Source organism: Sceloporus occidentalis, unplaced genomic scaffold, assembly GCF_023333645.1.
Source record: "Sceloporus occidentalis isolate IW3139 unplaced genomic scaffold, rSceOcc1.0.p SCAF_3, whole genome shotgun sequence".
Classification (NCBI taxonomy): Eukaryota; Metazoa; Chordata; class Lepidosauria; order Squamata; family Phrynosomatidae; genus Sceloporus; species Sceloporus occidentalis.
Genome location: NW_028316983.1, coordinates 121,507,731 through 121,525,017, shown reverse-complemented (window position 1 = coordinate 121,525,017; position 17,287 = coordinate 121,507,731). Strand labels below are relative to the sequence as shown.

The following is a 17,287-nucleotide window of genomic DNA, read 5'->3' as shown; positions in this document are numbered from 1 at the left end:
CAGCCTCCTCTGGCAACCGGGCGGGCCGTGACTGACGCAGCTCCCAGCCAACCAGCGGCGCCGGTCCCGCCCCCCGCCCGCGGCCGCAGCCACTCAGGAGAGAGGAGGGCGGCGCCGTCTCCTGTGGGGCAACCCTCACGCCACTTCTGAGGCCCCGAGGGAACGCTCTGGTTGGGCGAGGAGGGCAGGGGGCGTGGCCCGCGAGGGGCAAGGCCGAGGGAGCGCTGAGGCGCCGGGAGGGGGCGGGGCCATGTGGCGGGAGGGGCGGGGCTTCGCTTGGGGGCGGGGCTGCCCTGAGTTTCTACCGCCGGCTTCTTCCTCAGTCAGTCTTCGCTGGCGTCTGAGGCAGCGCCGTCATGCAGAAGGTGGCCCTGGTCACTGGCGCCAGCAGGTAAGGGAGGCCAGTCAGCGGGTCTCCCTCCCTTCTCTTGCTTAGGAGGCACCAGGGAGGGAGGGAGGGAGGGAGCTCTGGGGAGCTGGGTTCGAATCCGGCTCCGCCGTGACCTTGGGCAAGGAGTCACAGTCTCTCAGCCTCAGAGGAGGGCCATGGCGAAGCCCCTCTGAATGGGGGGCATAAGTCAGGAAGGGCGCGGAGGCACACAGGGCGCGGGGTCCTCCGCGGAGTCTAGCTGCATCCCTGTTGTTCTCCTGCCAGCCGCCCCCAAGGCTCCCCTGGGCCGCCTCTGCAGGCTGAGCCCTGCGCTCTCCTCTGCCACCCAGCAGCGCTTCAGATGGGCAAAGGAGCGGAGGAGGAGGAGGACGCTCCAGTCAGCCCTTGTGGGCAGAAGGACCGGGGTTGTGAGCTGCCCTTCAGCCACTTCTGACTCATGGCTTCCCCTGGATGGATGGATGGATGGATGGGGCCTCTCCGAGCCTCCCTCTCCTCCTATGGCCGCAGTCCCTGAGTCTCTCTCTCGGCCTGGTCTTTGGTCTTCCTCTCTTCCTTCTGCCCTCTCCCTCTCCCAGCAGCATTGGCTTCTCTCTCTAGGGATCCCTGCCTTCTCAATTTGTGGCCAAAGGGCCATCATTAGTCTCAACTCTGCTCCCATCTCTTCAGGAACACCTTCCCTCATCTTCTTGGCTTTCCATGGGATCCTAAGTACTCTTCTTCAGCACCATATTTCAGATGAGTTGGTTTTCTTTCTGGCAGCTTCCTTCACTATTCAGCTCTAACATCCGTACATGGTAATTGGGAATACAGTGGCCTGGATGATTCTGACTTGAGTGCTCAGTTGTATGTCTTTGCTCTTGAGTATCTTTCCAGTTCTTTCATAGAATCATAGAGTTGGAAGAGACTGAAGGGCCATCCAGTTGCCATGCAGGAACTCTCAATCAAAGCATCCCCATTGACAGATGGCCATCCAGCCTCTGTTTAAAGACCTTCGAGGAAAGAGACTCCAATACCCTCTGAGAGTGCGTTCCACTGTCGAACAGCCCTTACTGTCAGGAAGTTCCTCCTAATGTTGAGCTGGAATCTCTTTTCCTGTAGCTTGCATCCATTGTTCCAGGTCCTAGTCTCTGGAGCAGCAGAAAACAAGCTTGCTCCCTCCTCAATATGACCTCCCTTCAAGTATTTAAACATGGCTGTCATATCACCTTTTAATCTTTTTTTCTCCAGGATAAACAGGCGTTCCTCATAGGGCATGGTTTCCAGATCCTTCGCCATTTTAGTTGCTCTCCTTTGGACATGCTCCAGTTTCTCAACATCCTTTTAAAATTGTGGTGCCCAGAACTGGACACAATATTCCAGGTGGGGCCTGACCAGAGCAGAATAGAGTGGCATGATTACTTCCCTTGATCTAGATACTATGCTTTTACTGATGCAGCCTAAAATCACATTGGCCTTTTTAGCTGCCGCATCGCACTGCTGACTCATGTTTAACCAGGGACGTAGCCAAAGAGGGGGTTCTTGGGGTCCAGACCCCCCCTTCCATTAGAAAAATGAATGGTGTGTGCTGCTGCGCCGCTACATCCAAGCCCCATTATAATGGTGGCACTTAGTCTGGACCCCCCTCCCCCCTTCCTAGCTACATCCCTGGTTCAACTTGTGGTCTACTTGGACTCCTAGATCCCTTTCACACGTAGTTTCATTCAGCCAGGTGTCACCCATCCTATATCTGTGCATTTTATTTTTCCGCCCTAAGTGCAATACCTTACATTTCTCTGTGTTGAATTTCATTTTGTTAGCTTTCGCCCAGCTTTCTAGTCTATTCAGGTCATTTTGAATCTTGATCCTGTCCTCTGGGGTATTAGCTATTCCCCCTAATTTGGTGTCATCTGCAAATTTGATAAGTATGCTCCCAATTCTGTCATCCAGGTCATTGATAAAGATGTTGAATAGCACTGGGCTCAGGACAGAGCCCTGTGGGACCCCACTGGTCACTTCTCTCCAGGATGAAAAGGAGCCATTGTTGAGCACCCTTTGGGTTCGGCCGGTCAACCAATTACAGATCCATTTAACAGTTCCTTTGTCTAGCCCACATTTTACAAGCTTGTTTGCAAGAATGTCATGGGAAACTTTGTCAAAGGCCTTACTGAAATCAAGCTATATGATATCCACAGCATTCCCTTCATCTAACAAGAAAGAGATCAGATTTGTCTGGCATGACTTTCATAGCTGCTCTTCCAATTTCTAATCTTTCTTCTTTCTTGACTGCAGTCTCCATTCTGGTCAATGTTTGATCCTAGATACAGGAATTCTTTAACTATATCAATGTCCTCGTTGTCCAGATTGAATTCTTCTGTGGTCATTATTTTGTTTTCTTTAAGTTCAGCATCAGACCTACCTTTGCAGTTTCATCTTTGACCTTTCTTATTAACTGTTCCAATTACTGAATGTCTTCTGCTAATATTATGGTGTTGTCTGCATATCTTAGGTTGTTAATGTTGCTTCCTCCTATCTTCACTCCTCCTTTTTCTGATTCTAATTCTGCTTTTCTTATGATGTTTTCAGCATGGTGATAAGATGCAGCCTTACCTGACCCCTTTGCCTGTTGGAAACCACTCTGCAACTCTATGGTCACCTTTAACCAAATGTCACACTAGTGCAATTCTATGGTCAGCGTCTGACAGATGTTGACCACAGAGTTGCCCTGGAGGACCTAGAGATTCCTAGAGAAGTGTTTTCTGAAGTAGAAACATAGTGTTTTTGTTATTTGTGATTTCCCCACATTCATGGGGGTCCTGTGCCCCTAACCCCAGCAAATGTGGAGGGATAAGTGTACCTTGTGTGTGGGAGTGGGTGTGATGTGTGCCTTTTTGTGTCTTGACCAAACTGGAAACAGCTGGGCTTCAATGAAGCGTTGGGAGTCTCCTGTTCTCAAATACTAACTTAGGCCTGTTACAGACAGCCAAAATAAAGCTGCTTCGAGTCACTTTGGAGGTATGGTATTTCAATGATGCATGAGTCCTAAGAGTCTGGAAGCTTCACCAAAGCTGCACTCCAGTCCTTAGGACTGGAGTGTGGCTTTGGTGCGGCCTTTGGACTCTTAGGCCGCATGTATCATTGAAATACCATACCTCCAAAGTGACTCGAAGCAGCTTTATTTTGGCTGTCTGTAACAGGCCTTAATGAAGCCGCTTTGAATCCTGTCTTGGGAGAAAGGCATGATATAAATTCAGTAAGTAAGGGCTGAATCTCCCTTATTTGGAGTTCAGAAATCCCAAATAATCTGCACAGATGGCTGAGATACTGACAGCTTTGCTTTCTAATGGTTCAGTGAACACTAACTTTGTCTCAAGCACAAAATTATTTTAAAATATTGCCTTCAAGCTATGTGTATGAAGTCTACACGAAACATCAGTAAATTTAATGTTTAGACTTGGGGCCCATCTATAAGATATCTCATTATGTCCATGCAAATGTCCCAAAATATGAAAAACTCCAAAATACTTCTGTTCCCGAGCATTTTGAATAAGAGAGGATCAACCTGTGCAGAGCTTTCTGTGGGTTGACTTGTCAGCATTATTTCAGTGACCCATCTATTTCAAATTATTAAATTATATTAATGTGTTTTTCAGACTTTTCAGTTTGCAAAAATGAATTTTGATTTTTAAAAGGTCTGTCTCATCCTCATAAAATAGATTTTGTAGTGGAATTTCTTCAGGTACCATTGGGAATGAACTCTGTATTTTATTATAGCTGTGCTGAAAATCTTCCTACACTTGTGGGAGAAGAGCCTTTCTGAGGTTAAAGGACTGGGGGCTGGCAGCTACTATGGAGGAAGACAATTTCTGATAAATGTTCAGAGGTTTAGCTTACCTTAGTTTATAATTGGCATGTCCTTGCTCTGTTTTGGTTTTAATAACTTTAAAATGCTCTGTGGCTAACATTTGCAACTCTACGGTCCTGTACAGAGTTCATCTTCTTGTGAGAAAATGCTATTCTCAGCCAGAGAGACAATCCATCCCCTAAGGCAAGGATGCAATAAGGGATGTTCATGCGCCGTACTGAATATGTCTTCATACCAAATTCATTGGCAAGATTTGCTCAGAGAGGGTTTGTGTTTGCTTTCCTTTTGAAGATGAGAGAGCGTGACTTGCCCAGCATTAGCCGGTGGGTTTCCATGGCAGAGCAGGTATTCAAACCCTTGGCCTGTTACAGACTGCCAAAATAAAGCTGCTTTGGGTCTCTTTGGAGATATGCTATTTTAATGATGCATGCATCCTAAGAATCCAGAAGCTGCACCAAAAGCAGCACTCTGGTGCTTAGGAATGGAGTGTGGCTTTGGTGCGAACTCCGGACTCTTAGGACCCATGCATCATTTAAATAGCATACCTCCAAAGAGACCCAAAGCAGCTTTATTTTGGCAGTCTGTAACAGTACCATGTCTGTGGAATTGTAGTCCAAAAGCCAAACCACTTCAGGCTCACTCTGCCTGAAGTAGGACTAGCTAAGCAAACAATTTGCTAAATCATGTTTTCTGATTGAAGTTTCTAATTTGTTTGGGTGCCCACTAACCAAATAAAGAATCTGAGGTTTGCTTTAGGTTTGTTTCTCTAAGATGTTAGAAGAGAAAGAGCGGGCCTACATTTGGATGACACAGGGAACAAACTGCTGAGTAAAGCTCTAGTACAGATGTAGTTCCACAATGAGTCACTTGAGTTGTGTAGTGATAAAAACACACACACATAAACAAAAGTAGATACTGGGGTGGTCACCTGGGGAAGAGGAATTTCTGATAATCTTTTTTTAAACAAAAGGTTAATTGATATCTCAATGAACTAAAACTTAGTTCAGGATACAGTCCCTGATTTTTCACTCCCAGCCTTCTTTCTTAGTTCCATTATTTATGATACAGCTCTGTTTCTCACCATGTTTTTCAGTATGTATTCTTCTTTTTGCAATGGGAGGATGGACACCCATAGAGAAAATAAATCCATTTTGGGGGGAAAACATTGGGGGGAGAAAGAGATGCTATAGTCCTGAAGAAAAGATAAGTAAGGCCTAGAATTTTAAAGGCCTTATGCCAACCGTTACCACTTCCAAACTCAGCTGTCTTAGTCATGGAAGGTGAGCCACAGGAGACCTGTCCACCTGAAGAAGTGGGCAACTCAGAATGATGGCAAATTTCAAGTGCTCTGCAAACATTTTCAACTGTTTTCCAGATGCATGATTGCCATGGTCGTGCACATCCACTTGAGAGCTTTCTAGATGTTCCTTTGCTCGGAAAACTTGACTCCTAGTGTGTTGTTGTTGTTGTTGTTGTTGTTGTTGTTGTTGTTGTTACCTGCCCTTGAGACTACTTTGTCTCAAGATTCCCTGTCCTTGACTGCCTTACTCAGATCCTCTAGGCTTGGGCCATGGCCTCCCTGATCGAACCTAACCATCTCTTGTGTGATCTTCCTCTCTTTCTGCTGCCCTATACCTTTCCCAGCATCATTGTCTTTTCTAATGGATCATGCTTTCTCATGATGTGACCGAAATACTACAGTCTCAATTTAGTCATCCTAGCTTACAGAGAGAATTCCGGCTTGATCTGTTCTAAGAACCATTCATTTGTCTTCTTCGCTGACCATGGTATCTTCAGCACTGCTCTCCAGCACACATCTCACTGAGTTGATTTTCCTTGGGTACTTGATGAGTAATCAGAGAATCATCAATCACTAAATTTATGTGCAAGGTCTAATACTCCTTGTCCTTGCATATGGTATTTCCTGCCAGAGTTCAGACACAATTACTACTGTTGTTTCTGCTCAGCAATTCTGAAAATAGTTTTGAATTACCCATCTTCTGTATTCTTATTAAGTCCAGAATACATGGATTTCTGGTTGATGTTTGGCACAATCAGCACCCTATACTGTACTAGAAAAGTCTCCAGCCTTCATTTGTGTTGTGGAGCAAACGTAGTCATTGTCATTTGACCCTATATATGTACCATCAAGGAGAAATCATACTTTTGGGAACACTATCCTTTTAATATGATTTGTCTCCTAAGTGAGTTTGCAAGTCTCCAGATCCAATAAGAATAAAACTGGTTTAGTTTCCTGCATCCATTCAGTCTTCTGTATCCATGGATTCAACCATTCATGACTTATAAATATTTTTTTAAAAAATTCAAAAAGCAATACTCGACTCTGGCGCGTTACAGACCGCCATAAAATACATATTGACTACGTATTAGGGTTAGGAAGGGGTGGTGCTTCCGCACCCCCCTAACCCTAATACGTAGTCAATACATATAATATGGTGGCGGCCGTTCCACACGGCCGCCACCATATTAACGTAGCGGACGCTGTGCATCTGCACATCGCACAGCGCTTATGACATCGCGAGTGCGCCATTGGCGCCTCGCGGCATCATAAGTGCACCACAGGAAGAAGCTCCATTTTGGAGCTACTTTTTTGCTCCGTGCGGGAGTTGCGTGGTTTGGCTGCTGCGGCTCCCTCGCGGAGCAAACAGCAGCGCCGGCAGACCGCCGCAAAGTGGCGGTCTGTAACGGACCTCTGTCATTTTATATAAGGGATGCTATTTTACTACGCCATTGTATATAATGGGATGAACATCCACAGAATTTAGTATCCATTGGTGGTCCTGGAACCAGCCCCCAGGGGATTCCAAGGGCCTACTGTAGTGACATTGCAGGGGGCTCATCAGAACCAATGGACTTCACCAGCAGGAAGCATCTGCTGTTCACCCTGTTTATGTCACTCTCAGCAGTTGAAAATGATCAGAAATGGTCTCTACATCTGCCTCTATCGAAAAAATGTAGGAAGTTTTCACAGCTTGTTCCTTTTTGGCTACAACTCCCATATCTCCCCAGTCCAAATGGCTACAGGCTATGCGGGGGGGGGGGGGGTTCTGGGAGTTGTGAAAGAAACCCTTCCAAGCTTTGGACTTGATTCTCAATGCCTTGACCATATGTTGTTACTGTTGCAGTGGGATTGGTTCTGCACTTTGTGAGCGTCTCCTCCAGGAAGATGCTAGCCTCCGTGTGTGCTTAGCCTGCAGGAACATGGAGAAGGCCAATGCGACCCGTAACAAACTGTTGTCCCACTTCACCCATGCAGACATCAGCATTGTTCAAATAGATGTGGGCAAGCTGGAGTCTGTCCTGCGTGCAGCTGAAGAGATCAAAATGAGGTAGGTGACAAGGCAAAGGCACTTAGATGAGCTTCCTGTGGCTTAGTAAGGAATTTCCCGCCCTTCTTTGTTCATTCAAATATACATTGCGTATCCCTTATCTGCAAATCTGAAATCCTCCAAAATTGTCCACATGGGTGGATGAGACAGTGACTCCTTTGCTTTCTGATGGTTCAGTATGCACAAACTGTGTTTCATGCACAAAATTAGTAAAATATTGTGTGTAAAATTATCTTCAGGATATGTTTATAAGTTGTATACAAAACAAATGAATTGCATGCTTAGTCTCAGGTCCCCTCTCCAAGATATCTAATTATCTATATGTAAATATTCCAAAATCTGAAATCCAAAACACTTCTAGTTCAATCATTTTGAATAAGGGAGACACAACCTGTAGTTCTCCAAGCTTTGCAGGCTGTGACAGTGTTGCCGGTTTTTGCTATGAAGCCTTGACCCTTGGATAAATTTCAGAATAGTATCCATCTGGTTGTAGCAAACAAATTCCTTAAAAGGTTACTCTTTTAAAGGCAAAACTAGACATTACAATTCCCACCATTTCCCATGAAAACACATTGATGGGAACCTTGAGTGGGAAAATACAGCTTGGAAAGGGCTCAAGAAAGGCACATGGTGACCCACGTCCTAAACTGTGCTTTGCAGGCAAAATTTACTTTTGCCTTGATCATGGACTAAACATCCCTGAGATGTACATTATTCATGCTTATGCCATGGTGACTTTGTATCTGTTAGATGGCATAATAAGCAAGGTTATAACAAATATCCCACCATTGTAACAAAATGTAGTTAGAGGGCTACAAATGGGAAAGTTTTCTTTATTTTCATTGGACCAGGAGCCAAAACTGTTCTAGGAAGTTACTATATAGTAATAAAGGATGGCTAAGAGCCAAGTCATTTCCTACAGTAAACAGGATCAAGTGGGAAAACACTTGATCCTGCTAAAGAAGGATGTGGTATTATCCTCAGTATTAGGAACCCACACTTTATATTTCCAGTTTGTTCATTTGTCTGATTAATTTCTTCACTCCCTTATAAAATTAGTCTTCGAGAGACAGCTTACAATATTAAGCAGTTCTGGTGCTCACTGTGTTTCTCTGCTAGCTATAAGTAGGTGTCATTTTCATTGTGATATTGCAGATGTTGCAATAACCGGGTGTCACTTTCATTGTGTAGATTTCATCGTTTGGATTATCTCTTCTTGAATGCTGGGATCATGGTAAATCCACGTATCAGTTTCTGGGCATTTTTACAAGGCATCTTTTCCAGGTATTATATATCTGACTGGTCAGTTGCTCTTTATTTTCCTTCTGGCATTGTGAGTGGGAGGGAAGGGTTCAATGGACATTCCAGCACAGAAGACCATGGCCACAGTTTTCTCTGTGAGAAACCTAAACCCAGGGTTTAGGTCATGAACCTCTTTCCTCTGAGACAGCATTAGGCAATGTGATGCTTTCTACTTTGTAGCGAGCACAATGTGACTCAAGGCTTTCCTCTGGCTTTTCTTTTTCCTTTGTTACACATGCAATAAACCTTAAGCATACAAGCCAGTAGGCTACTATTAAAAGTCTAAAAATATAGGTATGCCTGTTTTGAATAAATTTCCTAGCTTTCAGAGCCACATTGTATTATATTGATAATACTAGAGGAATAGAAACAAGAAGTTAAATCAACTGAATCTCAAATCTCTTGTATCTTTCACACCATCCCACCTCGTTTCCTTCTAAAGTAACCTATAAGTGTGGCTCCCATCTCTGAAAATCTTGGCTCAAATGTTTTATACTCTGTGAAAAACAGATTTTGAAAAAGAGTACGATAGAGTTAGTATATGACAGGAGACTGTACTATTCATTTTATTTTTTGATGTTTGCACACACAAAAGGTAGTTGGAAAAATAACAAATCAAGAACTTAAATCATGTGGTAGATGTCATAGCCCACAAGAATCTGTCTGTGTTTGTACAGCTGGATGCAAAATGATAAAGGCATTTTCCAGGACTTCTGGAACATAGGCCTGTTACAGACTGCCAAAATAAAGCTGCTTCGGGTCTCTTTGGAGGTATGCTGTTTAAATGATGCATGGGTCCTAAGAGTCTGGAGGTCGCACCAAAGCCACACTCCATTCCTAAAGCACTGGAGTGCAGCTTTGGTGCAGCTTCCGGATTCTTAGAATGCATGCATCATTTAAACAGCATACCTCCAAAGAGACTCGAAGCAGCTTTATTTTGGCAGTCTGTAACAGGCCATAGTCAGATGCTATTAGCTGTTCTCACTCTTGCCAGGCCACAAAATGGCCATGCTGGGTTGGGTGCAGGAGAAATGAGTTCTCCATGTATCATGGTCCATACAAGGGGGAGAGTGTGGAGGAATATTTTCTCCAGCCATGAACATAAAAGATATATGTAGGCATATATCACCAAGAGGATGCCATTCAGTCTTGTGGCACATTAAACACTAATGTGTGTGTTAAGGCATTATTAACTAGCTAGATAAAGTGCTGTCCTTAATAGGTAGTTATATATAACATAAGTCAGCATTGGTGTTGTTGTTATTGCACTTTGTTTCCTTCCTTCAAAACATTTTTTTAAAACATTTTTTTACTGGACTCAAACTTGCCAGCTGAGGGTAGCACTTGAATCTGATCAAGTAAATTCTTTTCTGTGGAAAAACAGATGGTCATAAATATCCTAAACTTAAATCCTCTTGGGATACTACTGCCATACAAAAATATTTGCCCTAGCAGTTGCAGTTTCTCAGCGGTTGCACAACTATGGTCCCTAATGCAGCAAATATTTCCAGAACATACGCAGCCCTTTCTCTGACATTGGACTTGGTGGGTAGTGAGCTAAGCAACCACTGAGAAACAGTCCATGATGCCCATTGCACAACTGATTGTGCAACTGTGGGTTCCAGTGTAATGATGCTGGCATACATTTCACCATGCTATAATTATATAGGGATATAGTCTTTAAAGGTTTCAGAAGAGTGTTATATAAATGTTTCTTTTAGGCAAGGACCATACGCTGAATTAAGCAGAAGTCAGTAATATTGGCCTTTCCTATTGACTCCCACCCACCCATCCAGGTGCCAAGGCACAGTCAAGGATTAGTAAAGTCTTGTCTGATGTGAACACACAGAAGCTTTGACAGGTTTTTCCCATACTTAATGACCTCAGCTCCATATCTCTGTATCTCTGATTTTTTTACTCATGCATAGAAGACTCTCAGGGGTTGAACTCTTCCAGAGCTTCTTTTGCTGTTCACACATAGGTTAGGGGTATGGAGAAGACAGAGCCCTTTGCCTGTGTCTAGCTGATGAGAAAGTAGTTGAGAGTCAGAATAAAAAGGAGAAAACTTTTGGGACCAGAGTTGGCTCTGTGAGAAACATTAGAGGCTACATTAGATTAGATGTCTAATAATGTGTTTAGAACAGCAGAAATGCAGATTTTCCTATAGCCCTTTGACCCCTAATGTTACTTCTAATGTATTTCACAGGAAAAGTGTTCCAGGCTGCCACCTTCTCCCTTGCATCTTGCACACATCCCCTTACATATGAGTGTATTTCCTTTCCCTTACCTTATTGTTTTCCCACTAAGAGCAGCAGCTAAACTGGCCATCAGTCACAATGTAAAATACTATCTCTGGAAGAGTAGCTTTCTATGTTTCTCATCTAACGCATTAAATAAATTCTATGTTGGATGTTTTCAATATTTTAAAATGTGGTAGTTTTTTTTTTAAAGAGCAACAGCTTTAATTCTTAAACTTGTGTAACTATTGTAGTGTATTGCTCTTGAAGTAAGTCGGAGACATAAGGGGACTTTCAGAGGTGCTCATTTTCTAGACCTATTGCCATTCTGGTACAATATCTCTATCTGGAGTAAGATGAGGATCATATTTCCACTCTCCTTTTTGCTGTCTCCCTTTTCCATATCACTTTCACTGTAAACTCTTGCTCCTTGCTTTCATGGTCTTCCATTAGCCTCTTGCTCACATTTTCACCATTCTGTCAACATCCTTCTTGCTGAACCTAAGATTTCTCCTTCTCTCCTCTATGTGCTATGCTTTCTTGCATTGTTCTTATGTTCTTTGGAATATTTCAGAAAGGTAGATGCATTAATTTAGTCTTATACTTAAAGAGCAGCCAAGACTTGCCTGTTTTGGACCTTTTCTGCTATTCTTTTCTGCCAGTTTTTGTTCCTTTTGTGTTGTGTTATTTTCCCAAGGTTACTGTCTATTTAAACTGTAAGCCTACAAGAGAGTTTCACCTTCACTTTATGTAAGGTACTTTATTTTAATTTGTGTAAATGCTATGTAAATAAAAAATAGAAAATATTAATTACTGTTGAACAGTTTTTTGGTATATATATATATATATATATATATATATATATATACAAACAATATGACACTTGGAAATTTTCATTTGGGCTTACCTCCTTCAGTGAAGTCAATATATTCTTAAATACCTCTGTAATCTGTAGTACCTGGAATGCCCAGATTAGCTGGGGTTAATTATTGGGGTGCCCACCTGTTTTTATGTGATCAGTAACAGATTTCCCAGGAGTGCTAAAGCCCCCTCCTGTTTTTTAAACTTTTTCCCTCCCCCAGGAAGCTTAGATGTTTATCACACTATGCTCTTAAAGTGCTACTATTCCACTTTGACTCCTCTAGCTGCCTCCTGTTGCATTGTGGGATTTGCAGTTCAGGCAGAGAATTCTAAATACCCCTCCTTAAAACTGCCAATCCCAGAATGCAGCAGGAGGCACCTAGAGGAGTCAAAGTGGAATAGTAGCACTTTAAGAGTATAGTGTGATAAACATCTATGTAGGTTATCTCTTTCCTGAATGAGTTGTACATGGAGTTGCCTGAGTCTATTTGTAATACTCTAAAAGGAGACAATGAGTCCTTCTGTTTTTTGATGCCCTGAAGCACCAGATTTTGAAGTTATGTTTGTAATGGTCACATTTTATAAAAATATTATTTCTTTCAGCTCTTTCTTCCACAACCTTTAAAAAAACAACAGACCATCATAAACATAGGCTTCAGATTTGGTGATAATCTATCTAACTCATTTTTGAGAAATGCGTGGGTTCCCAAAAGTATATGGTATGTATATCATGTAGCTCAAGTCAAACCATCCCAAACATTCCTTCCAAATATGATTGAAATTTATCCAGTGACATGGAAAACCTAATTTTATTTAAATTGATAGACTTGGGATTCTTTCTGGTTTATTTGAGTTCTTAGAAATCTGCAGAAAATAACTGTATAGGGTTAATGGGAGATATAATTGGGTGCAAATGAAGATGGTGCTCCTGTCTCTTAATAGTGGTATAGAAAGTAGCATTCCAGGAGATATAGCCTTCCCCCCCCCCCTCATCCCTCTACATGATATGTTTGTCTGCCAAAATTTCTTGTTATATATGTGCAGTTGTCCAAGATAACAACAGTTCTTTGCTTTGTGATCACTCTAACAGCATACTATTTAATGTGTTTTCACAGTTATCCAAGCCACAATGTCTTAATATTCTATTCATTTTATCAAGTACTTTCTGCACTTGAATTCTTTTTGTCCTTAAAACTGGAAAAACACACAAACTTGAGATGTGGGGATGCCAAGATGTGGGAATGCTATTATTCTGCATTATCTTAAGTCTGCCTTGTTCTCTGTGTTAAACTATTATCATGCACTGAACTGCTGTGACCAGGGAAGAATCCTGAAGTGGCTTAAAACCTAACCTGTAACCTAACAGCTGGCTATTTTATTTACACTTGTATCCTGCTCTTCCTCTAAGGAGTTCAAAGCAACACATATTGGGTTCCCAAGTGCTCTCCTATCCAAATACTGACCAGCCCCAAACCTCTGTAGCTACAGTGATGGAACATCCTCAAGTGGAACAAAATGAAGCAAAGTCCTCTTGCACCCAGTATGTGCTACTTCATATGTGACATGGGAACGACTATTTTGCCTTGATTTTATGTAGAAAGCTTTATTTGCATAGAGTGTATTACAGTCTTCATCTTGTTTGTCCTGATGACGAGCCTGCCAGGTAGGTTTCCCCCTGATTTATTGCTAAGGAGCCAATCACTATGTATAGTTACTTGTCCTAAGTTTTGATAACATCTGGATCTCTCTGGCAGTAGAATGGACACCTGCCACCACACCAGCTGGCCCAAGCTGACATCAAATCGGCCTTTCATTTTTAAGTGTCCTGCCACTTTCACTTAATTGCTGCCTGTAGGAGAGATGGGCAACTGAGACATAAGTACCAGTCCTTGCACCACAATAGCCCCCTAGCATCAGTTACTGTGTTATCTTAGAAATCCGTGTTCTAGAACAGCAGTCCTTTATTGAGCTGAAGGCCGCCCCTTTGATTTGCTTCTGGTTTCCAGCTGCAATCTAGGGACTCATTTGGAAGTTTTCAGAATTCCAGGCAAGTTGTTATGTTTACACTGTTGAAGAGAACAAAAAGACCACAGCAGGGTGGAGGGTCCTTCTAGGCCAGTGATAAGAATCATGCAGTCCTCCAGAGATGATTGGACTGCAGTTTTCAGCTTCCCTACACATCCCATTAATGATGTTGGCTAGGGATTTGTGGAGCTGCAGTCCAGCAGCATCTGGAGGAGGGCTGAATGAGTTTCATTCCATTTTCCTCCAACATCCTGTTTCCAACAGTGGCTAGCCAAATGCCACCAGAAAACTCAACAAGCTTGAACATTTCAATGTACAAGCAAATTGGCTGTTCAGCATGTTGTGGAAAAGTACAGCATTCCTATCCCCCCACTCCCCCCCCCCCCGGTAATTCTCACCGTAGTCTTGTATAGGGCAGAGAGTGCTGAAAGTCCACATAGGATCAGTGGTAGTTTGGGGATACATTTTTAGAACCACTACTCTAGAATCTTCCAAATAAAACTGTTAATGAGTCAGCATTTTCATAGGAAAAAGAGGAGTGCACTCTTTGCTTTCCTTGGTACAGATATATAATTGTCACTGGTTATCTCTCTTAAGGGTGACTGTCCTCTTTTCCACAAAGTGATTTCTAACCTTTCATCCTTTTCTCAGGAGAGTACTCAGGATGTTGACCACAGCTGAGGGCCTGATGTCTCAGGAGGACAGGGTCTCTCCAGATGGCCTGCAGGAGGTCTTTGAAACAAACTTATTTGGACATTTTGTACTGGTACGTACTCTTTGACCTACTGTAAGTCTCATACAGGTTGAGTCTCCCTCATCCAGAATTCCAAACACCAAAATACTCCAGAATCCAAAAATTGTCCACTTGAATGGCTGAGACAGTGACACATTTGCAGTGAGCCCATCTGGTCCGGGAGCCTTGTTGTCTTTTAATTTCTTTATTGCCTTGTGAATTTCTTCCCCTGTTATTGGACTGTTCAGTTCTTTTTTCTGCTTTTCTGTAAATTGTGGAATATTTTCTTTTCTGATTAATTCTTGAATCTTAGTTTTCTTGCTATCTGTTTGATTTTCTATAAGAAATAATTTAGAATAATATTCTGTAATAATTTGTTTAATTTTATCTTGTTGTGTATACTCATTTCCTTTTTCTTTTAATTTCAGTATCATACTCCTTTCCCTTTGTTTTTTTATTTTATACGCCAGCAATTTCCCTGTTTTGTTGGCATATTCGAAATGATATTTATTTTCTGATGGTTCAGTGTGAACAAAATTAATTTCATGCACAAAATCATTTTAAAATTGTGTATAAAATTACCTTGAGGCTATGTGTATATGAAACATAAATGAATTTCATGTTTAAACTTGGGCCCCATTTCCAAGGTATTTCATTATGCAAATATTCCAAAGTCTAAAAAAAATCTGAAATCCAAAACACTTCTGGTCTCAAGCATTTCAGATATTTCAAAATCTGGGGACTGGTAATCATATGGAATTACTGGGGTGTATATGTGTGGGCTCCAGTTTGGATACATAGATATGAGATGAAAGCCATAGCAAAAAAGGCATGGTTGGTCAGGGGAGGGGTGCAAAGGCAGTCTTGATTTCCCTCTGTACATAAAATGTATGTAAGGAGAAATAAATGTAAAATGGGCTTAGGTGAGCCTTTTCTGAAATGGAACTACTAACCTTGAGTAGCCAAAGTTTGACTGCCTCCCAGCTGTCAAAGGCAAAATCTTTGTTTTCCAGGTTAGTGAAGTGGCTATAATATTTTTATACTACATTAGTTTTATGCTGTGTTTACAGTTGGAAATGACTGGAGCTGTGCTATAAAGAATTGATTCTTTGCTTTTTGTGACAAGGATTTTAAATAGGATCCTAAATTTGATTTAGATTGCAAGCTCCTTTGAGAATTGTTCTTTTTGTCACAAAAATTAATGAATAATATCCAGTTAGACTTCATTTTGTATGATTTGCATTACAATAAAATTCTGTCTTCAGGTATAAAGTGGGCCCTGAACATTCACAGCTCTCCTGTTAAAGTGGGGGGAAAGCCAATATTTTTTCACCTGAAAGGACACCTCTCTAGGAATCTCCAGGCCCTCCAATGCAACTCTGTGGTTAGTATTTGCCAGAAAATGATCATAGAATTGTGCTGGAGGACCTACAAATGCCTGGGAAAGTGTTCTGTCCAGGAATGTCTAGGTCCTCCAGCATGACTTCTCCTGAATGTTGACCATAGAGTCATGCTAGAGGAAGTAGAGATTCCCAGAGAAACTGGATTAATCAAATCTGTGAATAACCAAAGCTGCAGAAGTCAGCCACAAATGTGGAGGGCTGCTTGTACTCCTTTCAGTTTAGAAAACAGTTACACTGGCATTGTTCCTTGCAACTGGGAAGTTCAGAGACCATTGCTGGATGAATAAGTGGTCTTTGGTTTGTTTTTGCAGGGGTTATCCACAGTGCCAAAATGCATATGAGCTGGCCCACTACAATTCCAATAAACTTCCTTTTCACTGCATGTCTGGGTTCATTAAAATCAGAAGTATTGCCAAAGCAGAACATGTTTGGCTCATATGGTCATCTTCTGTATGGACCTAGAACCTTAATGAAACTTTGATTCTTCTCTTTGCAGATTAGACAGCTGGAGCCTCTTCTTTGCTGTACTGAAAGGCCCTCCCAGCTTGTCTGGACCTCCTCAGTCAATGCTCATAAGTCAAACTTCAGTCTTGATGATTACCAACACAGCAAAGGCACAGAGGCCTACAGTTCCTCTAAATATGCTACAGACCTCACAAGTGTGGCTTTGAACAACCACTTCAACAAGCGGGTGAGATTGTGCTATGGCTATTCTTACAAAAAACAGCTCATCCCATTTTTCACTGGGCTGTTTCCAGAGGGATAGCCATGTTAGACTATTGCTGCAGAAATATCAAAGACTAAGGTCCAAAACACAATGCAGAAATCATCCAATTTGACATTGCTTTAACTGCCCTGGCTCAATGCTGGGAACTGTAGTTTATTGTGGCACCAGAGCTTTCTGACAGAGAAGGCTAAATGTCTCACAAAATGACAGTTCCCAAAATTCCCTAGCATTGTGCCAGGACAGTTAACGTGGTCTCAAACTGGATTATTTCTGCAGTGTGTTTTGGACCAAGGTTTCTAACCCATATCACTGAAAAGTCAGGCATGTACAAATTTCTGCAGTGGGAGTAGGAGAGACATAGTTGATTTCAAGTGTTCTGTATTGTGCTTCTCTATAATCAGTGGAAGCAAAATAAAT

The 17,287-nt window shown here is 42.3% G+C and overlaps 1 protein-coding gene across 1 annotated transcript in view; it reads left to right on the top strand.

The window, feature by feature from the left end:
* Positions 1-304: 304 nt before the first annotated feature.
* LOC149316673 (3-keto-steroid reductase/17-beta-hydroxysteroid dehydrogenase 7-like) overlaps positions 305-17,287 on the top strand; it is a 28,501-nt gene continuing 11,518 nt past the window's right edge. Inside the window, exons 1-6 of the mRNA XM_089516010.1 lie at positions 305-391; positions 7,379-7,582; positions 8,774-8,866; positions 13,391-13,522; positions 14,659-14,773; positions 16,640-16,834. Coding sequence (XP_089372136.1) covers positions 357-391; positions 7,379-7,582; positions 8,774-8,866; positions 13,391-13,522; positions 14,659-14,773; positions 16,640-16,834 — 774 coding nt within the window. The 5' untranslated portion in view covers positions 305-356. The remainder of the gene's footprint in view (positions 392-7,378; positions 7,583-8,773; positions 8,867-13,390; positions 13,523-14,658; positions 14,774-16,639; positions 16,835-17,287) is intronic.